Below are 26239 nucleotides of genomic sequence, written 5' to 3' on the forward strand. Positions count from 1 at the left end.
TTAAAATTCATCACTTTCCACTGCGTGGAGCTGTGTGTCATCTGCATCCGTCATGCTGCTCTCTTGGGATTCGTCTGTGCCAACTTGAAAGAAAAAGAAACACAGAGCAGTCAAACGCTACTGGGCTGCTTCGCTGCAGAGACTGCCCCCCAGTCGACGCCAGCACGTTCAAAGCCCAGCAGCAATAGGTTTGGGCTTCCTCTCAAAATGCTTTAAAGCCATATGGGCTTTCCCTTTTTCCTTCTAACACACTAACCCCTGCCAGCTTCATGAAGCCTAAATAAATGCATTTTAGGAAGGAATTAACATGAAGTATGTATTAATAAAACATGCTGCCTTAGCCATCTTCTGTTCAAAATGTGAAATCTCTGACACCTAGTTAGTAAGTATTGGTACGAAGCGTTTCAAAATTGCCTTAAAAGCAATTTAAGCTTCCCACTCCTTCAGAACATACGGGCTGCCTGAAATACTCGCAGTAATTACCCACTGCATTAGTGCATTGTGACCGCTTCATTTATAACCAAATAATATTAAATTAGTAGCATTAGGCAGCCTCTGCTTGCTCCCTGCTTCCGTGACAAAGAATATTGCATAAGATATGTGGCAAGAGAACTGCTTTGAGTAAATGCATACAGATGTTTCCAATGCAGAGGAATTACTCTACTCACTCAGCTCAGCTGATGGCTAGCCTGGAGCTTCCAGAAAAACTAAATTCCTACTGCTATTTGAATAAAGACAGCAGGCTGTGCACAGGAGACAAGATAAATGTGTACGTACTGAGAGGCTACCCCCTAAATATTTAACTTCTGTACTTGTTAAAATTAGAACAAAAAAAGGTATCTAATGATGGTTGTTCTTCACACACAGGAACGTGACTTGAGTCTGCTCGCCATAGTACAATTTAGCATAGTAATTGTAAATTCCCAAATACCTAAGTTGTTTCACAGATGCCTTTTATTGATTTAATGCAAACACTTTACAGGGTTCTGTACAATGGACACAGCCAGCCCCATGCGAGGCAATTTAATGCACAAAATGGCTTTCACTAGCCAAATGTATTAAAAACAAATCCTCCTTGCCCCCAGTACAACCTTAATTTACTTTTAACTTGTCTCACATAGCCTAAGAATTATTCAGCCGAGACTGTGAAACTCTTCTACATGTTATCTGCCGAGCCAAGGACACTGAATTGCTCACACACAGCTCCACACTGTTTTATTTTGGTTACGTTTATTGGACAGATAAAGTTGTTGGGTTTGTGGGTTGGGTTTTTTTTTTTTTTTCATTGCTTAGATGTTGCTCAGCAGTTCAAGTACTTTGTCTCCATCTTCTGGTCAGAAACATGCTCAGCCCCCAGTGAGCCAGTGTCCTAAGTTAGTCCAACTATAATAGCAGGGAGAGAAACTCTTGATACTTCAGGAAATGCAGTGCAAGATAAGTTTCCAGTATTAAAGAGCACGCTGTACACAGGATCAATAAAAATCAACGTGATACATAGCAGGAAAGTGTGATAACTTTTTCAGCTGAAGATTTAGAAGTGTAGAACATAGCATACATCTATTAATAAGAATTCAAAACCTGCTGTATTTTCTTCCTTGGACAAAAAGAATTAAACTGCTTATTAGCGTTTATTTTCTATCACTATTTCAGTCTGCAAAGAGGTCAGTATTTATGACTGTCCACGCTTCACAGAGCTACCCCTGCTTCATGGAATTTTAGCTCATAATAAAGAGTTAGAGAGAAAAGAAACCTGGGCCGTTCCTTTTTGTGGATTATTCCCAAATAGTGTAACGGAAGTGTTTTATTTTCTCTTGATTCAAATGAAACTTTTTTGTGTCAAAAGCTACCTTTTATGTTTAGCAAACCAAATATCTTTACCCAACAGCCAGTTTGCTTAACTTTTGACAAAGCCTCTACAGACAATTTCAGTTGCCATTCAGTTACCTTGAAATTATTTGATGCTTCTATGAGGGAAGACTTGTGGCCCTGAGAACATCTTGCTCTCCCAGGGTACTGGAAGCCAACCATGATTTGTATGGATTTACAGGAGTCATTATCTCTGTCCTACTCCATCTACAGATTCTAAAGAAATGTCACAATCCTTTATTTCATGCATATTGTAGGAAGCATGAATGAATTCTTCTGAATTAAGAGCCTCTTGAGTTCTTACTTGCCAAGCAGCGAGGTTGAGCAGTGTGTTTCTCTTATTAAACCTGGGATTCTTCCTATCATCTAAGTGGAAATACCTCCTTGAATGACAAAGGGCTGGAAATACAAACCTGATTCATAAGGGTAACATTCACTGATTTGCTCTTCTTGAGTTATTGGTTCCTCATCATCTGGAAGGTAACGTTTATCAATGGCCTCTTTAATCTGGTTATTGGCTCCTTTGGGATCTAAGTCCATTGCCCATGAGAAATTCATTAGGGCCAAATGTGTTTGACCCAGTTTTTTATAAACCTAAAATAAAAGCATAAAATGCTACATTTACATGAAGTTGCTACTTGAATGTTTGGACAACAAACATACCAAGCCACATTTAACTGATATTTTATGCAAAGCAACAGAGGGTAGATACAAAAAATTTGAGTCCCAAGGGAAACAGCCAATGTGTAGAAAGAGTGAGCAAGTGTTTCTATTTAAGACTCCAACTAAACTAGCAGCTGACAGATTCAAAAACAAAAGGAGATGGATCTTCAGATATAAGTTTAAGCTTTGGAACTATGCAGCTGGGGGGTGTAGAAGCTATTAGTGTACATGTTTTGTTTTGTCTTACCCTCTCACCACTCTTTCAATATCTTCAGTCATTGTTACCCCGAGTCTACTTGTGGCTCAGGAAAAGCCCAAAGTCTCAGACTTCTAATGTCAGAGACCCAGAGAATAGTTTGGGGTAGTATCACCACATGCACACAATCTTATACTCTTCCCTACAGCTCTCACACTGAGGACTAAAGGCAGGATACATGGTTAGATTTTTCTATCTGGCTCAGTATGGCCATTCTTACATCTTCAAGTGGCATTTTAATTGTCATTGGCAGGTGGAGAAAATAATGGGACAGTAAGTGCCACCTAGCTTCTCCTGCTAAACTGAAAGACATTTTCAAGACAAAACTGCACAGCAGAATCCAGCCCATATTTTACCTTCTTTGTCACCGTAACTTGTACCAAAGCTTTCCTTATCATTAAGGACAGATGACCAAGTGATTTATCTGTGTTAAGCATTTAAACAGTGAAAATACTTCAGTTTGTCAAGACTTGGCAATTCCAATGTCCAATTTACAGGTCCAGCTACTCCTGGACAAATACCAGTCAACAAATTTCAGCACAAATCCTTCTACCTCTCTCCAGTTCCAAAAAAAAAAAAGAAATCTTGCTGATTAAGAGTTATCCAGGACTGTGCTAGAGGTAAGTTGGTCTTGTTGCTTCCTATTGAACAGACACCCCACAGAAGAGAACTGCGAAACTTAAAACATCAGCAGAGACGACGGTGAGGAAGGAGGAGTTCTGTTACTAGATTACTTCTCTCTGGCATCAAAACACAAAGAAGGTTGGAATGTGAACACAGCTGACAAACCAGTAAGATCTTTCCTTGTGCTAGCCTACTCCTATTCGGCTCACTAAAGACTCTTCTTTCTTTCAAACTGACAACCAACCTCCTACAACTCTTCCGAGGAGACTGTCAGCCGGGAAGGACTTTGAGGCTATTGGCAAAGACTTAGGAGTATTCTACAATTACTCCTTGTTCAGCATTTCTGATACAACACATTAGAATGTGATTCAACATCTTAATAGCTACACACGCAAATAACCAACACTGCTGACTGATGGATGGACGATCCCTCAAAATTTTGAGGATTTCTATCGATCACACATTATTGCTATTGTATTGAGTCAAGTCTTGAAAGAGTTCAATTTTTAGGGAAAGGTACGTCTGTGTGCGTAACCACTGTATCTCTTTGCAGTGAAGTATCTTTATCAGGACCAATTTCTTGCTTTTTGAAATTAATTATCTTTCAAGTTAACAGTGTTGAAATCAAAGCAGGCAAAGAATAACACCGGCTTGGGTTATTTCTTCTTGGTTTGTTTTAGAGAGCTGAAGGCTGCTCCAGTAATAACTGTCTTTGCATTTAAAAGCTGATACATAATAAGACAGCGAGCAGTAAGCCTTATTTAAAGCTTTGGGAATTTTTAGAAAACTGCTCCAAATGGAAGCAGCTTGGTTACAGGCATCAAATTTTCTCATTAGGCATACATTTCTGCAACAAAAGAAACCAAAGGACTTATGATCTCAGTTAAGTTTTACCTACCTTTCCTATTAAAAAGTAAACAAGAGACTCTTTGGGAACAATCTGTTTCAGTTCTTCAAGTTCTTGTAAAGCAGACTGAAAAGGAAGAAAAAAAGAGCTTAGTAAGTACAAGCTAGCAGTCTGCAACCAGTTACGACATCACTAAACTGTGATTTAGCTCTAATGCGAAACAAAAATAATTCTGGCATTTGTATACAGTATATTCCATCAAGAACAATAGTACAATCTCATGAGACGCAGATAAAATTCCTTTCTACATTAGTTTCTCATTTAAAGATTGAGCATATTATAGCCCCGTTATTATAGAAACAGAGCCAGTTTATTGGGCTTGGTCTCCTACAACACATCTAACAGCTCTGACATCATATGCCCCCGTCACCCCCAACAAGGCATAGTAGGGTTGAAGACAAGAAGCTGACAGTGTATCTCCAGTGAGCACTTCCTTTAGTATACTGAGCTTCTGAAAAAGAATATTGATGTTTTGTGCTGAACGTACTGCTCTCAACACAGCTTTTGAAAGGCTCTGGTTTTAGATATGTATCTGTGGATTCTTACAAGTGATGACTGTGTTTATATTAGGCATTTGAAGTCCAAAATATTTAGTGAAACTTCTCATGTACTTCTAAACTAATTGTTGGCACTGAGGCAATTTATCCTGCTGTGACAGTAACCTGGCATTATTAAGAAATCCTACCTAAAAACATTTAGTCTGCAGTTAGGAATAAACATTGTTTTTAGTTACAAAGAGTTCCATTCAAGCCTCTAGAACTTATTCATGTGAAGACAATCTCAAGTCAGGGCTTGCTATGTAAATGGAAGGGTAAGCATGCATTTGTTTACCTAACGCTAGCCAAATTTATCACACTATCAAAATGCTCTTAGTACTGGTGTTAAAAATGTAATGAAATGTTTTGGTTTTTTTATGTAGTTTATGTGACCAGCATAACTTTAGTCTTATGAGTCTCAGCCTGCTAAAGAAAAAAAAGAAAGTTTTATTTTTGTCCAAATGTTTTATTTCTTAAAACTTCACCACGGTCAACAAGTTCCTTTACTCGCACAAGGGCAATAAGGTCATGAAATATTACATTTACTTTTTTTCCCCTTGAGCTTATCCTCTGCTTTTAAATTTTAAAGCAATCCACAAATGGGCACTTCATTAAGTCTTTAATACATTTTATATTTAATTGGTTCAGTTATAAATTTTCAAAAAAAGTTCTAAGTAAAGTTTTCCCTTTACATATGCACACACATTTCTGAAGCAAGGTTTGAAAAACTGGACTGCAGCTTGTCTTCTGTATAAAAAAAAAACACCAGTCCAGAGGACAACTGTCACTAGAAAGACAGAGTGTGGGAAGATCTTTCCTCATTCTAAACAGGGTACAGGTCAGCAGGGGATCAGACCAAGATTGCTTACCTTATTTTTCATTCGATAACACAGCCTTTGAAATAGCGGTTCTTATCGCTGTAATTGGTTATGGGGCAGTTTGCTGAGCCTTTTTTAGTAATTTAGTATAAACTCATGATAATACAGCTGCATCTCAGTGACAGCTGCAATAATTTCCCCTTCTTCCTTCTTCCAGGGTCAGATTAAAATCATAATAATTTAAAAAACCTATCACCTGTTGGCCCCAGATTTTATAACAAAAAATTTAACAGAGTTCCCTTGGCAAAAATGGCACTTGCCAAAGCAAATGCTTCATGTTAGCCTCTACAAGATAGGCCAATGTCCCAGGCTCCTCCTGCAAGCCCTGATGCTACCCAGCGTTAATCTGTAATCATTTAGCTTCCAGTGCATCCCCATTCCTAGGTACAGCAATTTAAAGATAACTTAATGTTGTCTACATATACCAAATCTTACCTTGTATTTTTCATTTGCAAATAATACAGAAGCTCTATGGAATTTGCATAGTGGGTTCTTGGGGTCAATGTTAATAGCTTTGTTTAAAGTATCCAAAGCCTTTTCAGATTTTTTCAGTGCATGCTGGACCTATTACAGAAAGGGAGAACAATTTTAAAAGGGAAAACAACAGCTCATCTGCCAGACAAGTATAAATCCATTTGACTACATTTACTTACAATCTGTTCCTTTAAAAAAATATTTGTCCAATTCTAGACCAAGTCTTAACAAGCTTTCTTACAAGAAGAAAACTTCACCTTGCCCCATCTCCACCTCAAAACGTTGTCCCCACCCAATAGCTGACAGAAATCATTTAACCTTTGGCCAGGAGTGAACACAATGCTTTTCTCAGTATATAAATGAGAAGAAGCCACTCTCCCTGTAGAATTTGACACAGCTTTGTTGCCACTTAGAAGGCAAATACATGCCAGCAGGTAACCATGCACCACACTTAGACAGCCTTGAGTGACCATCACAAATATCTGAGAACTGCTTCCCAACTTCATAAGCAAGCACTTGCTAGAGCAAGGCTACTGTTTTCTAAGGACCACAGTGGCAGATGGATAAATGACCAACTTTTCAAATATCCCTGTACATTTAATTGAACAGATGCTGGCTGAAGTAGCTGCCTGCTACTTAAACTTCACTTGGCATAAAGTGGCCTAAGAAAGAATTTGTCACATGTACAAGTGGCTGGAATGAGGGCAATGTGGACATGCAGCCAAGACAAAGATATTGCACTCTGAAAGGTGAGACAGGTGCCTTAGCATTTACAGAACTGGAAGTGCTGGTCCGAGTGCATGCAACAGCAATTAAAAAACACACTTAAGTTCTTATCTATCAAGTGTAAAAAAATCCCTACATTCCGTTCACATTAATATCTGCACACAGACTTGATTTCATATCACTGCTATTTTGGCTGACTCTAACATGACTTGATAGTATAATTTCATTACTGGCTAAAGTAGTTGGGAAAGAGAGGAGGGATTCTTTTCTGACACATTAATCCTGTGGTTATCCATTCATATGGCACTTAAGATCCTCCAGCAGGTACTCCGAATTTGTTTGGGCTTTTTTGCTAAAAACATTCAGAATGACTTTGCTGCCGCAAGCAAAGTACAGAAGCAGATAAAAACACAACAAGGATAAAGTTAAGTGCAATCTACTTACTACTCCGATGTGACACAGTAAGACTGAGCTCTGAGGATTGATATCGAGTGCTTTCTGGAAATGCATTTCTGCTAGACTGAACTTTTCCTGTTTGTAATAAATCATTCCCAACCCATACCTGCAAGCAGAAAAACAATTCTGTTAAGTAAGACTGTATTCTAATCAAATTACTGTTTGTGTGAATGCCAGTGAATATGACCTGGCAAAAATGGTCTGTAGACTTGCCAACCCCATCCAGGGTGGGAAATGATTTCTTGTGGGGTAAAAAAAGGCTTTTTCTAAAATTACATTCTTCTAATCAATTCTTCAAACCAACCAATTGGTATCTGATACACAGGAAGACTGGCTAAACAGCTACAAAGTAAGAAGCATAGAAAACTTTCTCAAGACTAAGTGACTTACACTAGCAGATCTAACTTGTACTGCTTTACATATGTTTTCCCCCCACAGAAAGAGCTGTAAGAAAGAGCTGTAAGAAACTAACTGTATCCTAAGGTAGAAAGGGGCAGATCTCTCATCTCTCCAACTGCAAGTGAAGAACAATCAACTAGATGCATGAGGAGTGCTGCACAGAAGAACAAAATAACTGGGGTAATACAGCCAAGAAGATACGTGGAAACCAAAAAAGCTTCAGTTTTCACCCTTCTCGTGGAAGGAACTGTTTAGCAAACAGATGAGGCCTGCATCTTCTGCAGAAGAGTGGTAGGGAAACGGGAGCAGTGGCAGCATCTGGAAGATATTTCTCCAAAAGGTCTGTATCACATGCAACAGGAGGGGGATGAAGCAAAACTTACCATGCATTATAGTGCCTAGGGTTGACTCTGATTGCATTTCTAAAACAAGCTAATGCTTTGTCTAGTTCTTCTGTTAACACAAATTCATGCCCCAACAGGGTGTAGGCATAAGCATAGTTTGGATCAACTTGAATGGCTCTCTGGAAGAACTTGATTGCAATGTCATGCTCTCGTTGCAAGCTGAAACAGTTTCCTGCAGCACACCATGCCTAGTAAAGACAGCATTGCAAAATTAGCACACTTCTTACAACTCAGCGTGACTAAGTTTGACCCCAACAGATTTTTCCACACTGCTTTACATAACTACCTATAACTTCCTCCTAGATAAAGAAAGTAACAATAGTAATAAATCAACAGTTAGTTAAGCCTCATTCCTGAGAGGCAGATAGGCCTAAATACATCTTAGAGCTAGACAAGCTGAAATACAGTAACCAAGAATCTAAGGACACACCAACAAGTTTGTGCCAGTTACATACTTCAATGACTAACAACTAAAGCTCTTGAAGCTGTTGAGAAGGCTAGAAATAAGACATCTCAGATATTTAAGAATAAGAAGGGGGAGATAGTACATTCACTTTCACTCCTTAGCTCCCTCCAGCTGACAAATCTGGAAATCTGCAAAGCAACAATTTTAGCAGCAACCTCCTCTAAGCATTGAAATAGTAAAGCATCACAGCCCAGGGTCCCCAGCTTTCCCAAACTGTTAGCATTACTGCCAAATCACGTAACGGTTCTCCACTCCTTGTATTAGAATCCGTATTAGAATCTCCAGACTATCTTACTACAACTACCAACTGCTTCATTGGTTTTGATTTTCCCACTATTAGACATGCTAACGAGACATCCTGTACAGGATTCTTTCATCCAACAAAAACATCCCAATATAATCTACAGCTTTTTCAACTCTGTCAAGAACACGTTTATAAATGCACACATTATTACTTTTACTGTGGCACCTACTCAAAAGATGCCTGGCTTTTTGGGTATCAGGACTTTATACTACCACACACACAGCAGTTTAACCGTCTTTGGCATAAAAATGTGCAACATTATGTTTGAGAATAAAAACTACAGCAAATAGGTTTTAAGTGCCAGTGAATTAACTACAGCAATTAAAAGGTGGTACAGGAAAAAGATACTCCTTATCTTCACATACTGGCAGCAGCAGGAGTGACTAACCCATGATCTTCCTGGATGAATGGTGCCAATGCAAATTTAAATAACCATTAACAGATAAAAGGTTTCAACCTGTTCCATGTAAGCTGATATTCTAATTCTAAGAAGCCATTTCAGGCATCATCAGTTCAACAGGCAATCCTGCCACCTCCCCCTCCAGTTTTGCCATGCAGTTCTCACAGGAGAACCCACGTGAACTAGACTAGAGTTCAGAGCTTTGTTCCGAATAATTGATTTTACCACATACAGTTACTCTCTTCTCATTCAACACCACAGCGTTTTATACCTCTGGTGAGTTTTTATCCATGTCCGTCAAATCCTTTGAAAGAACCGAAAGAGCAACATCTTTCTGCAGATGCCACAGTGTAGTCGAATAGATCTCCATGCCTTCTACTCTGTAGTTTTCAATCCTCCTTACTTCTGAAAATATTCTCTCAGCCTAAGAACAGAAATTAAACCTTAAAACAAAATTCCACCCACCAAAGCAGAGCACACAAGTCAAGGTCAGAAGCCTCGGATGTCCAGAGAGCATCCTCTTTGCTTTGTACTACGCAGAGTTACAAGTCCTGTAACTTCCCCTTCAAGCAAAGGAAGCGACTATACCCCAATATAGTTACGGCAAGCAGAAATGCAGCAAGCCCTCCCTACTGCTGACTAGGATTACATTACTGTTTCTATCACAGCACACAAGCAAGGCAAAGAAGTTTTTTCTGCAAAATCAGAAAAAACGTAACATACTTTTACAGGCCAGTTACGATTATTAGCCATTCTAATAGATGACAGGTATCGCATTCATTCCAGTGCTACATCCCTCCAAACATTGTGCATAACAATTACAGGGCAAAAGGCAACATGACAATCACTGCAGTAAACACGGCTGACACAGGGATGAGGGCATACATAAGCATGCGACAACACATATGTGCTTTACTTTCATTTGTGACAGCTACGCTTCCTATGAACAGTTGACTCGAAGTCTTTCTAACATAGATATCTATTTCATAAACTTAAGTTCCAGGTTACATCACTCAAAGCAGCAACAAGGGAAAAAGGCTAGCTTTAGGAAGTCATTAAGCTCTGTACCCTCAGTTTTCAAGTAGCACAGTGTGCTTCGTTTCTCATCAGACTACGTATACAGTTTAAAAAACACTTCTGAAACCTACCGCATTTGTCTCCTGCGCTCAATCTGTCAAAAAGTGTTTTAAAAAACTTCTGAGAAAACAGGCACATCAGCTATTAGGACAATAGCGACAAGGAGAGTTGAACTGATGGATTACCCTTAACCACTCGCTTCTGTTTCAGAAGTGGTCTGAGATCACCTCAGCTGTGCCAATGCTGTAATTTCTGAGGCTGCAAAGGAAACTAGGTCATTGATGTGATCTCCATTAACTTAAAAAAAAGGGTGAGAATTGTTTCGGTGATCTAATTTACAACATTGCAGTACAAACAATTACATCAGCACAGCTGTGGGTGAAGACAGGGCGAGGCAAGGAGGAGACCCCAATGGTTGGATGCAAGAGGAAATAACGTTAGAAGAAATCTAAAGTGTAACTCGGCCTCTTCAGGAAAGCTCAGTGACGACTGGCTGCTGCAGATTCAAGACCTAAATCCATTCCGGGTATAACTTTTATGTTTATACAATTATCTTAACTGTCAACTTCCCCATAGCTTTTGCAGGAAGCCTGCAGGTTTTTTGCAAAGCTATGCAAAACAAAAGTGAAAAGAGTAAGAACCGATCCACACAGTTCCTACCTGCATATATTCTGCAAGTTCGAAGTAAGCTCTCCCAATTTGGCATAGCACCCAGCCAGTGTTGTAGTGGTGGGACGGTAAATGGCTTAAAATATTTATCGCTTCTTTGCAGTTGTATGAACACAAGGCTAAATAACCTTTCCCCATATCACGGAGAAGGCTCATCAAACCTTCTAGGAGAAAAATACAATAAATAAAAGTGGAAAGAAAAAAAAGACAGCTAAGACTTATTTACTTGAAACTGCTAATCCCATAAGCTCTTCATTGTGGCAGGCACTGCTCCCGAATTTGCTTATGAACATCTTTTGGGAGTTCCCAAACACAGGCCTATGCACTCTTAATTTAGGCACAATATTCTAAACATCAACCTTTGTAATGGAAGTCAGATAGTAACAACTTCTTAAGCCAGCAACAGAACACTCAGGAACAGAGAAACCCTGAAGTTTGCGGCAACTGGAGTTCTGCATTTACAACAGCTATTCAAACATTTTGTTAGGTCTGAACACAGTTTCCACATGTCTGGTATCCATGGATACCTCTTCTTGCTGCCTGGAAACATTATCGAGCCAAAAGAGAGGAATTCAGCAGTTTGTCTAGGATTTTCTGACAATCTGAATAAAGACTTGTTTTTAAACAAATGGGAAATAGGAAGGGAGAACAGACGACAAGCTCGATTTTGAGGGAAGATGACTGGGTTCCTCATAGCTCCTTTGAATCAGTTTCTGAGGATCTTGCCTGAAAATATTTTAACCATTAATAATAAGGAATAAGCCTGCAAGATATATCTGCTTACAACTAGCCACTTTTTACTACTACTTCACATGTTCTCTGTGAGTTAACTAGAAGATACTGAATTCAATGTCTTTATAATTATACAAAGGTGATAGCTGCAGGCTAACTGAAACAAGAAAGAAACCAACACTGGAACAAAACATTTTTTTCATTCAACCTTAAAATATAGATATAATGAAGTTTTACTTTACTACAGTCCAACAGCATTCAAACAGACCTGCTGCTGCCTTCTGTAGTGTAAAAGCCTGGATCTGTGGTGCCACAGTGGAAATTTTCCCTTCTGAAATGATGGAAGAGTCCAGTTTGGTAATTTCCAAACTGTCATTTAAGTTTGGTTGAGTTATTCCTCCCTTATTTGTTTTACTTTTTGTTTTTCTGTTTGGAATCTTAGGTGGAAACTTCATTTTTAATTTTTTGCTATTTTCCTGCAAGTAAGAAGAATAAGAGTTAGAGATATATATATTATTTTATATTCAGGTAACTAAACATGAAAGCAAATTGTGTAAAAATGTATTTATGCCTCTTTGCAGCCCTAACAACGATGCCCAGCCATTTGACTTCTAAACTTAATCACACAGACACTCGGTAGCTTCACTGAATATGTTTACTGGTTCTTTTTTAAACAGCAAATGTTCACATTACCTAACTACAGTCCATGAGTATTTGCACTTTGGTGTTCTGCTCCACTGCTTGGAGAGCAGAAAACTGGAAAATAACTTTGTTTTCACACACAAAAAATGAATTCTTCAAATACACGTGAACACCACAACCTCTTTATCAAATAACAGCTAGTGGCATCACTGTACTTGTCAATCCAGCGTCTTTTTTTTTGTTTATGATACTCTTCTTCCCACTATTTTAGTTGAGTACTTGAGAGCTGAAAAAATAACCTATTATGGCATCATGACATGTTTTGTCCAGCCAGGTATTTCGTAAGTTCTGCTCATTATAGAACCTGTTCTTAAGCTGTCAGAACTGCTACGCATATAGGGAAATCATTAGTCAGTACAGTGGCACGGGCAAGAAACCCACAAGTTTGTAAAACACATGAAGTTTGTTACCTTTGTTGTAGAGCTATCACTGGTAAATAGGCGAGAGCTTCTTCGAGGCAGTGCATTTGGTGGAGCAGCAATTGTTGGGCTCAGTACCTGAGGTGTTGTACTGAAAAAAAACAGCACATTAAAATCTAAAGTTATTCACTCCATTTTTAATAAAACCAGCTTTTATCTTTGTTTTGAACAAAAATGCTTAAGTACTATAGCACAGATATCCCCATTGCAAGGGAGGAGAAAAAATAAATCTACCTGTTGCATGTTAAGAACATGAGCAGAATTTTCTTCCAGTTATTTTTTCATTTATTGATGAACGGTCTAACTGCAAAGGAGATTTAAAACAAACAGACCAACCACCACGCACGAGCTTCTTTCTTATCCATTGAAGTTATTTTACCTAACAAAAAAATACACTTCTTCCTGATCCAAAGAGGAATTCTGCAGGAACACCCACACAGGTTGGGCAAATAAAGAACCAAATTCCTTCAAGAAAGGAGATGCAAAAGGTAGTATCAAGATGATTTTTTTGTTGTTGTTGTTTTCCCCTACCTTGTCTGTGGGCCAGAGCTCTGTGTTTGTGCAACAAGAATTGGAGTGACTTCCCGGCTATTTCCGCTCTGTGAGAAGACAGATTTTGTTCCAGCTTGGCTTATCCTGCTGACAGTCTGCATAACACAAAGTTTCTACAGGTTTGTTATTATGTCACTAAGAAATCTCAATCTCTGCTATATCACACCAAATCCATTCTGCCTATCAAATATTGCACAAAGGAGGATTAAGTATAGGATAAATATACGTTATTTCAATAAAGAATGAGGGTCCCCCTCCAAGGAGCACCCATCAAAAAAGCATTTTTCCTCTTCCTACCTGTTAAAATGCCAATAACAGCATTTACCAACTTCATGCACTTTATTTGAAAGATATAGAACCTCCATCTAGTGGCAAGAAACTATATGTTAAGATGTTAGTGCAAGAATAAAAGGGAATGAAGATGATGTCACATTTAAAACTTCCTTCTCCACAGAAAGTTGTACCAAAAAACACAACCATGGAGAGAAAAAGATTTTTGAATTATCATATCACAATCACCTCCAGAAGCCATTCACCATTAACACCTCATTGAGGTGCTCACTGTACAACATCTGAGTCTGCTGCTCCCGTTTAGCACACCTGTTCATAGCATAAATCAGAACTTCATAAATTGAATCATTACTGCATGGGCTTTTGGAACAGATACAGAAATAAACTACTTCATCAGAAAGGGACCTGCATTATGCAGCATAGAAAGTTAATAGATACCTACAGCCAAGTTAACATGGAGCAGCAAGTTGCTGCACGTCAGTTGAGCAATGCTTTGTGTGCACACGCAATTTTTTGTACCTTTTATTTGCCACAAGGTACAAGCATGCAATATGACTTAGCACCAAAACATTGTCTTATATCTTCACACATCTTCAGAGCGCTAAAATGTGCACTTTGATGCCTACCCTGGAACCGCTGACGTGTGGGAACTTAAGAGCTGTGATAACTTGACTGTGAATCTGATAGAAATTCATTGTCTGATGTGTAGACCTCTTATAAAGGATTCAGAACAGGTCCTCCCCTCCATGCCTTTAAGAAAGCTTACACCCTATCTTTCTGCCTACTCTAGGGATGCCAGCATTCAACTCAGCTATGGCTGTTTGGAAGAGATATTCTTTAAGAGACCAGAAATAGGTAAGTGGGATCAATGACAGCACAAGCAACACCAGTTTATGCATTATCTAACTTCTAACGTTCTGTCCTTCTCTTCCCTTCTCAGTTTCTTCATTATCAGAGGACAGTTTAAGCAGCCAGCAAGCATGCTTGCCCACTCACATAGGAAGGCTTTGGATCCATCCTAATGTTTCATTCATTTACGTAAGTGTTTCCTAGGAAACTGGCTCCGTTAAGTCATGCACATTCTAGCCACAGCTACACTAAACCTCTTCTAAGTGGGTAATTTGAAGAGCAGAAGTGAAAGTGGACAAGTGATTCTTTGCATTGGACAAAGCAGGCATCAGAATGCTAAGCTGTTTATTAAAATGTATTAAATATTTGTGTTTGGTAATAGCACAGATGCATCTGGGCAGAAAGCATATGCACCGCTTAGCAAAATTTACACCTCGGTGCTGTTACACCATACCTAGCAAAGCAACAAAGGAGCAACTATGACTTGATTCCCCAAAGCTTTTCACCTACCACATAGTACGCACATGAGGTTAAATGCAGATAAGTACCACCCTGAAGAGCTACACTTTGCTAACTATTTCAATTTTTAAGGCTCATGACCCACCCACATAGGCACAACCCACCACAAGCCAGCATTTTCAACTACACCACGGAAAACTGGTTGGTCCTGAGCAAGTACAGGATAGAAATTGGATCAGCCATATGAAGCACAGTTCTAGCAGACTGTTTTAGCACAGTCCAGCCCCAACAGAACAAAGGCAAAAGAAAAAAAAGGCAGGAGTAAGAACTGATAGAAAGTGTTGCAGTAATAACATGTGTAGAGACAGGATAGCATTATGGCTTGTGCAATGAGATCCCAGAGTTCCCAGTCACAGGCTTCCGAAGACCATCCAAAAAGTTACCTGCTTACTGGCTTTTATTAAGTATTGGGCCAATAGGAGAAGACAAATGCACTTTTTAACAGCTCCCAGATTTCACTTGCAGAATGGCACAGCAAGCTGAGCACCAACTGATTTGTCCAAAGCATCAAACGGGGAAATTCAAGTTCTACTTTTTTAGGAATTAAACACTATTACTTGCACCGAGTTTTTACTTTAAAGAGTTGGCCACCTATAAAACACTAGTGTTCCTCATGTGACTTCTGGATTTACTAAAAATACAGGGAGAAATCCTCAGGTTTTTTGTTTTTAGAAAGGAACAAATGGTTCTTCAACTGTCACCAACATTCCACCTCTCATTTATCACTATGGCAACTATGGCAGTTTCTTACGAAGTAAAAAAAGACAATTTTTAGTTTCCTCTACATGTTACATAGCCGGGTGAAACAGCATCCTTCTATCAGTCAGCCCTCCACAGGCCACCAGCAACACTTTGATTACTCCGGTCTCTAAACCAGAATTCAAGAACTGCTTGCAAGAAAGCAGTAGCTTCAGCTCACTTGAGGCTTCCAGGATTATTTTAAATCATCCCTGAAAGTGAAAAACTTCAAGTTTAGACTACCTTCGGACTCCACCTTGCACACTGAAAAGTTATGAATCCTTCGTTATTTCGAATCAGTGCTTGTACATTCCTCTGATGGCAGGTGGACAGAGGATATGGCACCTTCCTCAGGTTGCCTCTAGCAACACCAGCCAGGCAGTCTGCACATGCCTGTGCATTTCAGGTGGGGAAAAAAGGCTTGCTTTAATTAGAAATAAAACACTATTTCTTATAATTATAAAAGTTAATAAAACAAAAATGTTTTGCTAGCCAAAAGAAGTGCACAATAGCTGAAAACATTTACAACACAGACAACTTTACTTGAGATAGTGTATTTTTTTTCTTGCTGCCTCAGTTGCTTAGCTGAAAAGAAGCTTTTCAAAATAAAAAGCTATTGAGCCTTTAGAAACAGTTGTTTCAGTGTAACAGACTATTCTACAGCGAACTTGATTTTAACTAACACTTCAGAAAAGTCTAAAAAGTTTTGTCAGGGAGATACCTAACCAGTTGTAGTCAAATTAAAAATAAACTTGTTCCTGCACCCCAACCTCACTAGCCTATAAATATACATAGGCTGGTGAACAACATTTTATTTTCCTGCATGAATTAATTGTTAGTAAGAGCAGGGGTGTTGCCTGGGTTGAGGTTTTTGTTTGCTTTGTAGAGAAGTTATACAGAAATTTAATTCTCTATTAACTCAAACCATTTCCACAATCAAAGGAGCGATCAGTCAGTTCCACACTCAAACTGTTTTTCAAAACAAGTTTTGTAAACAGGGGGTAAGTTGGGTTCTCCCCACTGTCAGCACAATTCAGCTCATATGCAGTGTTTTTTAAAGAAGAATCCATAATGCAGATAAAGTAGACTGCATTATCAAATTCATAGAACAACAATCACATTCTAGAATGCAAGATACCTTCTTTGAAGGTGCTCCGGTGGTTGGCACATCAATTACAGAAGAAGAGTTTGTGTAGTTTTGTAAATACGATCCATCTCCAGGGCTTGGGGTTTCTAGTGGCAAAATTCCAAAGCTGAGAAAACAAAGAGGAAGGGTCAAAATCTAGAGTGTTAGATCATAACACCTGGCCTGATTCTGTGGTTAAAAGAGACACCCAGATGATCAACTTAAATCAATCCATAACACCTGGCCTGATTCTGTGGTTAAGAGACACCCAGATGATCAACTTAAATCAATGAAGTAGTTCCGAAATAACGTTAACTCTCTAACATATTACTATCCTCATCTATAAAAGACACTTTAATAGAAAGTATTTTTATTCCTGAAACCGAAAAATACAGAACTAACTTTGCCTGCATAATACTAATAGACACAGACCATCCAAGTATCAGTGGCTTCTAACAAAGCGCTGTTTAAAAAAATGGCATACAGGACAGAGAATATATTTACATGCTCTTTGGAAAACAGTGATTCTTCAAGGAATGCTCTTAAGAGTTTATTTCAGAGCATACTCCTTTAAAGATTTTTCCAGTGTGAACATTCAACAAGCAATAAAAAGGAATCAAGAGTTTCTTCTCTTCTAATCAAAAATACCAACTGCTCGTTTGAAAAAAAACCAAAACACAGAAGAGATGAAGACTAAGACCAAGAGCAGTTACTGAAGTTGTTTAGCTTTTGCGTCTGCAGCATTATTTTAATACACTATCAACACGCATGTCCGAGTACGCTGTGCAGCAGACATCTTCCCTGTTTCAAATCACAAACACTGTCAACAGCACAGCTGTAGACAGAAATAGTCTATCTCAAGGACTTACCTTGGAGTTAGTGGGCTCAAAGCTGCAGGTCCCCCCAGTAAACTCCGACCAGTTTTTGGTTTATTTTGAGCCTGTTTAGACAATATGGCAGTTCCTGACCCAAGAGGGACAGCATCTGGAGATATTACAGACGAGTCAATGTAAGACATAGAAGAATCTGTGTTCAAGGAGGAATATTTTGAATTGGAGGATTCTAGGTTGATTCTGTTCAACTCCTGAAAAACGGAAGGCAGCTGTTAGACACCCACATGGTGTAGTTCCTAATTATCAGTTTTCAGTTAAGCTGGAAAGACTACCCTAAATACAATTATTTTAGCAAAACTCACAATTGTGTCTTGTGGCGTTTCCATAAGGACAGTCTCAGGCTGTCTATGGGATATGTTGTGATTAGATACCAACGTTGTGCAAGTGTTAGGCAGACAGCTGCTGAAGTTCTGCAACGATGTTAACTTAAATGTTTGGTCAGGGTCTGGTTTTTCACCTGCGAGATTGGAAGGAGATTTAAATAGAGTTACTCCTGATTCTTTACGCTGAATGTTCAGGCTGAAACAAGGAGGACAGGGGACAAAGGACTTTAGAAGAGGTGCATTTTTATTTCATTCTTTTAAAACCCCTTATGCTAAATCAGAAGTGTTCCTCCACTACAAAACCCTGGACAATCAGTTTTATTAAAAACAAACAAACAAACAACAACTTGCTTTTTTAACTAATTCTCAGAATCATAGTTTCTAAGGGTCTACTAAGTGTAGGTTGGAAAACATGTAGTATTGTGAAATACAAAAATGTGTAAGTAGTGAAAATAGAAGACGAGGCAAAAAGCTCTAAACGCTGGCCAAATATTTTAAATGCATTATTGCTCAGAAAACCACTCCCAAATAATTCTGCTGGCATTTTCCTTACCGGTTCTAGACAAGGAGTAAAATAAACCTTGCCACATGGCAATGGCAAATCAGAAAGCTTGACATAACCAGAAACGTAGAAGACATCTTCACTAGTAAAACAGTGCTGCAGACTCACCTATTTCACATAGCGACTCAAAAGGGGACCAGAGGAACGGATTTAAACTAAGGCTCTTTTGGTAACATTCTGATCCTTTGGCAAGCCGGTCTGTCTTGCTGCAAAAAGAATGTAACAGTTTACAGGGAAACTTAAGAACCACACTTTTGTTCAAGCGAGCTTTCCAGAAGATGAGTTAAAAAGCAAAAACATGTTGAGAGTCACAGCAACATTCCTCTTTTTAAGCCACAGAGTAATATTGAGTTATTTTGAAGTTATCTGACATATTTAGACACAGATGAAAATTGCTTAGACACAGTCCTCAAAAATAAGTTACGTAAGCACTAAGATAGTTTGAGAATTTTCCTTTTAGAAAGGTGCTGTTCTTTGCAACAGCTTTTTTCTTTTTTTGCAAACAGCAACCTGATTGCAAGCCTTCCAGCCATTTTAAATATCTATGGATAATATTTTTGCATATAAATCAGTGGGTAAACTGAACACCTAAGTATCTGGCTACAATATCTTTGTGATATTTGTGATAATACCTTCCTCTGAAATAAATTTTGAGAACAGGTATACTTGGGAAGAATCCAAGAACCCCACTGTTCTTATTCAATCTGTTTTTTTCACATTTACTGAAACCTTTCTTGTACTGAAGCCTACACAACAGCAAAACACTTAAATTTGTAAAGTTATTCTGACTAGCAGTCCTCAAAATTTTCATTTGAAGGTTTTAGCTATACATCTGCAAAATAAACACAGAAAAATCAAAATGGCAACACTGAGAAACAGGCCTTGGGAGTTTCTGTTAGGAAAGAATACAGAACAAACCCAAAGGTATTAAAAACACAAAACCAAACACTCTTGGATTGCATGCTTAACAACCTGGAAAAGAGGAATTTTGTGTTCTCAGTCAGTTAGAAGCTCTGGTTACGACAGGAACGACAAACTGTTCTTGCATTCCCAGGTTAGATAGCTTCCAGAACTATCTACCTGCATCTATCATGCTCCAAAATTGTGCAGGTCATATAGCCCAGAGAAAGGTGTACCCTGTGGTGACTAAAAATTTGACTAAAATTGGGCTTGGTCAAATTAAAAGACCCAAGCTTTATTAGACAAAATTTAAAAAAGCAACATTACCAGTAGACATGTCCCAGTAAGGAGAGTGTAAAGCATGCAGAGTCACCAAACTCCATAACAATGTCATCATGGCTTTTCTGTTTATTCAACACTCCACCAGATAAGATCTGCTCTCCTTCTGCAAGCCTTTTTAAAAAACAAGAGGTTTAAAGGGGTTACAAGGCTCACAGTATTGGTAGTCCAGTGTTTTCACCCTGCTGCAAACAAAAACAGAAATCCACTGTCAGTGTTCACAAGTTTCAAGCCACATACAAACTAGATCCTGCAAACAAATTTTAAATAAGTGATGGATTCTTCTAGCAACATGGAGGTATGCAGCGCTCTGAAGCCGAACATCTCTATTGGGAGGGGGAGAAAAAAAAAAACCAACCCAACACCCCACACCACTCCAAAACCAGAGACACTTAATACAACATGACTTTTCCAGCAGTGCCTAATCTTAGGCAGAATACTAAATGGAGGACAAGAAAGTCTTCTAGACACTTCATTTTTGAAGGTACTTTACCTAATAAAGCTAAGATAGCACTTTGTATTTCTTAGCTGGGAAACAAAGACAAACTATCTAGAACGTTCCACGCACTCAGTTAAAATCCAATACTGGGATATGGCAGACTTCGGCTTTTAACACCTTGCTTTCTTGCAAGAGGGTCTCAAAAGGAGAACAAAGGCTTAGTTTGCATCGACTACACCTGCAGCGAGCAGTACTGCTCACGTGGAATGGGCCACTCACTATTAGGCTTGAAAATTACTTTATACAAGTTCCAGGGATGGAAGGCATTCTTCTGGCATTTGAGACCGACACTTGCACAAACAAATCATCTCTTCTTGCCATCACATGAAATTATACTTGTAGGTAGATGCTTCTATCAGTATAGACCATTCCCACAAGGAAATAAGGTACATCTGTATAAATGAGTTCACATAACTCTAACAGCAACAACAGTTAAATTTAACAAATTCTAAAGAATACATTTAAGAAGTCACACCTATCTAACAGAAATCAGTTCAGAAGCTGATGTATTATACACACACAGCAGACTTTGCAAAAGCAAGGGAGGGAACGAACAGCTTCGAATTTATTCCACTGGGACCTTTCCAAGTAGAGAATTAACATGACTTCCCTTTCAACAGAAGATGCAAAGAAACCTGTATCCTAATAGCTCCAAAAGCGTTAAAAGAAACACAAGCCAAGACACCCTTCTACTCTAAAAATGTCAAAGGACTCAACTACCACAGAGAGTATCAAAGACTAAGGAGCTTCCCCTGCTGCCTCTGGAGAGATCTGCATTTTGGTTACATGCTGTGGGTAGGATCACAAATCCTGCAAAATAATCTTGTCATACTGTGTGAATCTCCAAACATCACGTTACCTATTCTAAAGAAATTAAACCTTTTTTTGGTCATTGAAAGAAGACCACTCAAAAAAACCCACCAACAACAAACCAAAAAAGCCACAACACATGACCACAAACTGTTTTGTAGAGAAACATTTAAACGTCTGTAAAGAACCACTACAGTATTTCAACTTTTTTGAACTAAGGTTTTTGCCTTCCTTGGTGCCTCATCCTCTCCGTTCTACACCTCAGCCAGACATTGTTTCCTACATTTAAGCTGCAACAGCCTGAAGGGTCTACATAGGAGTGAAATACCCTCACCAACAACTCCCAGGGCATTAGGGCCTGTAGCTTGAGCAATTTCATTATATGCTCTTGCTGTTAGGCTCCAGAAACCCCAGAAGATACCTTGACATTGCTGTATCTGACATCAAAATTAACTTTGACAAGAACATAGTATTCTCAGATGTGGACTCAAAGTGAGTTTGTTGCAGGTTTTTAAAAACAGGTTTCTGTCTGCCATCTTTTCCCCCACCCACCCATTAGCAGTAACTGGGTGAGCTTACTGTTTGAGGGAAGCAGCCTATCCATTACATTCATAGTGGAAACACTTAAAAAAATAAGTGAAGTGTCAGCAAAACAAACACTTCTTCCCAGAGTGATCTCCTTGAGTCATATCAGTAATCAGTGTTTTCTCCCCCTACACAGTTTGGCAGCTCCTTTGCGAGTTATTCAATACCTTTCAGACGTTTCTGCAATATGGGTCCACGTCTGTATGAATTGAACTTATAATCTTTAGAGCTAAAGGACCAATGAATTACTAGTTTATGCAATATGACAGCTTTTAAAGAAAATTCCAAACAAAAAATGCATTTGTAACCCTGGACAGAACGTAAAGGATTTACTTACTTGCTGAGGTCAACACAACATTTTGCAAGCAGGTATTTACATTGTGGGGTAGTACAGCTGTGTCCCTTTAGGAGCCTGTACGCTTTATATGCCTTTCCTGAGCGGTAGTAACATGTTGCCAGTAAAAACAGTGCTTCTTCTGAATGTACTAAAAAATAAAAAAAAAATTTAGAAATCAGTTGGTTGTTCACCATTTTGATATAAGGAATTTGGGAGCAGGGAGTAAAAGACAGCTAGGAACAAGGCACAAGAAAACAAGTATTGATATTAGAGAAATTCTTTACTGAATGAAGTGCATTTCTTTATTCACCAGCATATAACAGACTTCCATTTGCTTGTACAGTCAGACCAACTCTCAACATCAAAGTTCTAAGAGAACTTTGATCTTTCTGGCTACCTAATCTAAATAAGTGATTAGCCAGCTTGTTAAAATAACAGCAAGTCAAGCAAAGCAGTCATTCCCAGTAGAACAGAGCTACTTTAACAACTTGTTGGCCACACCAAGACCTGGCTCAGTTATCACACCTGCTAGTAACACTTTGCACTAGCTTAAGCAGTGCATAAACACTGGCATAATGGCTGTGAGGATGTACAAGAACTTTCAGAAGGAAGATCTGTTTCAGCCTAAGTAGCCTAATTACAATTTTAATCCTAATTCCAAGTGGTCTTTTCCTGTTTGCAATTTTACTTCTGTTATTTTTCTAAAGCACTTGATGCTATATCTTCACATGACTTAGAGGAGCAGATTTTCTGATTTTAATGACTATTAAAGTCAGTCAGTTACCAGTCATCTCTACCCCAACATTAAGTCTTGTCCTTTTTGCTGCCATCATCATTTCATTGGGAACATGGCTTAATATTACCATTCAGATGCTTCATTTATTTTACGTTAGAAAGTAGCGATAGGGACAAGCTCTCCTACAAATACTCTTCCCAAGATGAGTCCTCACAAGTTTCTAAATTCTGAATGAAGTAGTCAAGCTTCAGGAAAAATCATCTCTATCTAGACAAAGAATAAAAGTAAACAAGACAGAAGCATTCCTCTATGGCAGAAACTGGAAGTATTTAGATTTGTTGTCTGCTTCAACACTTCTTCCACTGCAGAGATGAATTATGTACTGCATCGAGAATATTCTATTCTCAGAGCTTGACTTGGCATCCAGATTTAAGACTGAGGTCAGATGTGCCGATTTTACCCGTAATTACAATGTAAAGGGCAGAGAGCTAACCCTTGAAGTAACTTTAAAACCTTACTGTAAAATTATCAGCTGAAACTTTAAACGCCAGAGAACGCACTTCTGCGAGGCAACAGTGAGCATTACCATGCCGTGGTGTTAATCTAAGCATTAAGCTATCATTGTGTGAAATATCTATATGACTTCATTTTAACTCTGTTTTCTGGGTTTTAAGCAAAATGTGGGAGATACCCAGGTACGCTCACAGACTATGTACAGCCATGGTGTCTTACCCTATTCTTTGTACTACCCCCAAATGTTACACTCAAATCACCCTTATGCAATGATGTATTTTAAATCAAAGGCAGGCAAGCAACTTAGATCTCCAACCAATTAAGAAACCCACATTACTTTATACTTTTCAGAACACACTACCATGCAAATGGAATTCAGCATTAAAAGAAACAGTTCTGATGTTTGTTTATCCACCTACATGGAACACTTCAGAAAAATCAGTATGAGCATTGTACAAAAAGCTCTTTGGGCAGCCTGCTCAAATCCTTTGCTACACTGAAAATTGACTATTTTACGTCTGTGTCATCACCCAGACAGTGATAATGGAAACTGAAGACCCAAAGAGAGGACATTTTATTAGCCTTATCCTAAAAACACCAGAAGATCTTTTTGAAAATTAAAGTTAAATCAATTCTCTTATCCGCTAATTTAACACACTTTGAGTTCTGGGAAACTACCATGCCACAGATGTCCCCACAAGGACAGTAATTGCAGGTGGACTTAAAAGAAGTTCTTCTCGGGGTAAAATCACTACTGCCAACATGAAGTCACCATATTCAAGTGTAGCAGCTTCTCCTCTGCAGTATAACTACTTGTTTTAACCAGAAGACAGATGTTTTGTTAGCAGTTAATAGCCTGAACCAAGTGACAGCACGCATGCTGTTCTCTCTCGGCACTGTTGGTCACCGAAAAAAGCTGTTTGAAGTACTCTTGCAGAGTATTATTCTGCAGAGATAGCACCAGTATCAAATCGTGTATTTTTCTCTTGGCTGCTGCAAAAAGTGGGGTCTTTTCTACATCCTTGGCAATTACCTTCAGTCTAGCATTTCCCTGCATCTCACAATGTGCTGTGTTCAGGGGTGATATGTCATCCCTAAAACACCGTTTCATTTATGTACACCTAGATGTTATGAGGTTCCATAATATTCTACAAAACACTTTGCATTTAAGCGCCAGATGGAAGACCCCAGATTTCATGCGTAACCTTGACATGAGGAAAAAGTCTTTATTTCTCATAAATTAGGTTTGTGCTTCCTTTGTTAAGTACATTGTGGGCATGTCAGGCAAAACATTGAAAGCAAAACATTTCATTACAAAATATGGCACATGAAACCGGTTATATGCCTCAATTCACATTATAAGCTCAAGTTGTTTAGCACGAGGACTTATATTATGCTTATATTTTAGCTTAAGGTCTGGGTTGGTTTTTTTCATGTTGGTGATTAGAGCACAATACCTTTCAAAATAGAGAAGAAAAGCTGAACACCAGCATCAGGGAGAAAGAAGTAGAAAAGAACAAAAAGCTTATCTGAGGTCACGGAGGAAAGTTAAAGAAGAAGCAGCACTATATGACAAGAAAGTGGTCTTTGAAAGACGCAGGAAAAGTACAGATCTGTGTTACTGTTGCCTGCTCAGTATCCAAGACATCCTAGATCTGACAGCATTAAGTGAAGTAACAATTAACAAGAATTCAACAGGAGATACCTAGTCCACGTGTTCCAATTCTCATTGTCTCAGTTTCACTGTGCTTTTCTCTCATCATCACAAGATTACCTCTTCCAGCTAACACACCAATCAACATATCTGCTTAGCAAAGACAGCTTGCAATATCAAGACAATTTGTAGAACTTGTGTACTGCATCTATCCTCAAGTGCCCTTGGGAGACATGCAATGCTTAAGGTTATTTAAAAAGCTCTCCCTTTTGATAACATACAGCAGAACACTTTAAACATTGTACTTAAACACATGACTCTAACTTTTTTAAGGATGTTTTACTGTAAAATAACATTGCTGCTGTTACATGATTTGATTTTCCAACCTAATTGCGAGGCATTCTTCCGCTTTCCCCAAGCAGAAAGTTAAACTTCATTATCACAACAACAGGAGTAAAACAAAGCAAGACTAGAGGCTCAAAATTCCTAAATCAAAACTGAAAAAAGCAGCAACTTTTTATTTGCAAAGTACATACCTTCTGCATATAATCTTTCCGCAAGGAACACTGCATCACGGTAAGCATAGTGGTTAAGTGCTTGCCATATAGCAGCCTGCAAGACAAAGAAAATAATCTAAATTTAGAGAGAAGCTTTAAAAATGCAAAACTCATTAGCTCTTACTGTCAAAAGGCAAAGTTCAGTTTTGTTTTACTGGAGTCATAAGAAGAATGGAGAAGGATAAACATGCAGGCCAGGTTTTAGTTGTTTCAGCTATTAGTAAGGGGACTAAAAAAACCCCGCAAACTTAGCGCTGAAGTCATGAACCAATCTAAGAACGTTGCTCACTCGTCACCATACACAACCATCTATAAACCTCAGCCAACATGCACTGAAATAACAGTGACTACTTCCACTCGTTACTGAGTTTTATCCTGGTGCATAACTGAGCGTGATTTATTGCTAACTACCACCAAACAATAACACATTAAGTAAAGGTAAGAACAAAAAAATACCACCCGACTGGTTACCAAAGTAGTCCATTTTGCTCTTAGCTG

General features: G+C 38.7%; 1 protein-coding gene across 1 annotated transcript; it reads right to left on the minus strand.

The window, feature by feature from the left end:
* CDC27 (cell division cycle 27) lies at positions 1-25788 on the minus strand. Its single transcript, XM_010281407.1, is given in 17 exon segments — positions 1-83; positions 2304-2460; positions 4308-4382; positions 6166-6294; positions 7375-7492; positions 8169-8377; positions 9631-9783; positions 11097-11269; positions 12106-12313; positions 12950-13049; positions 13490-13605; positions 17046-17160; positions 17903-18117; positions 18229-18383; positions 18920-19017; positions 20039-20164; positions 25721-25788. Coding segments are annotated over 17 exon segments (2298 nt in total).
* Between the last annotated feature and the right edge of the window lie 451 nt (positions 25789-26239).

Source organism: Phaethon lepturus, unplaced genomic scaffold (assembly GCF_000687285.1).
Source record: "Phaethon lepturus isolate BGI_N335 unplaced genomic scaffold, ASM68728v1 scaffold6662, whole genome shotgun sequence".
Classification (NCBI taxonomy): Eukaryota; Metazoa; Chordata; class Aves; order Phaethontiformes; family Phaethontidae; genus Phaethon; species Phaethon lepturus.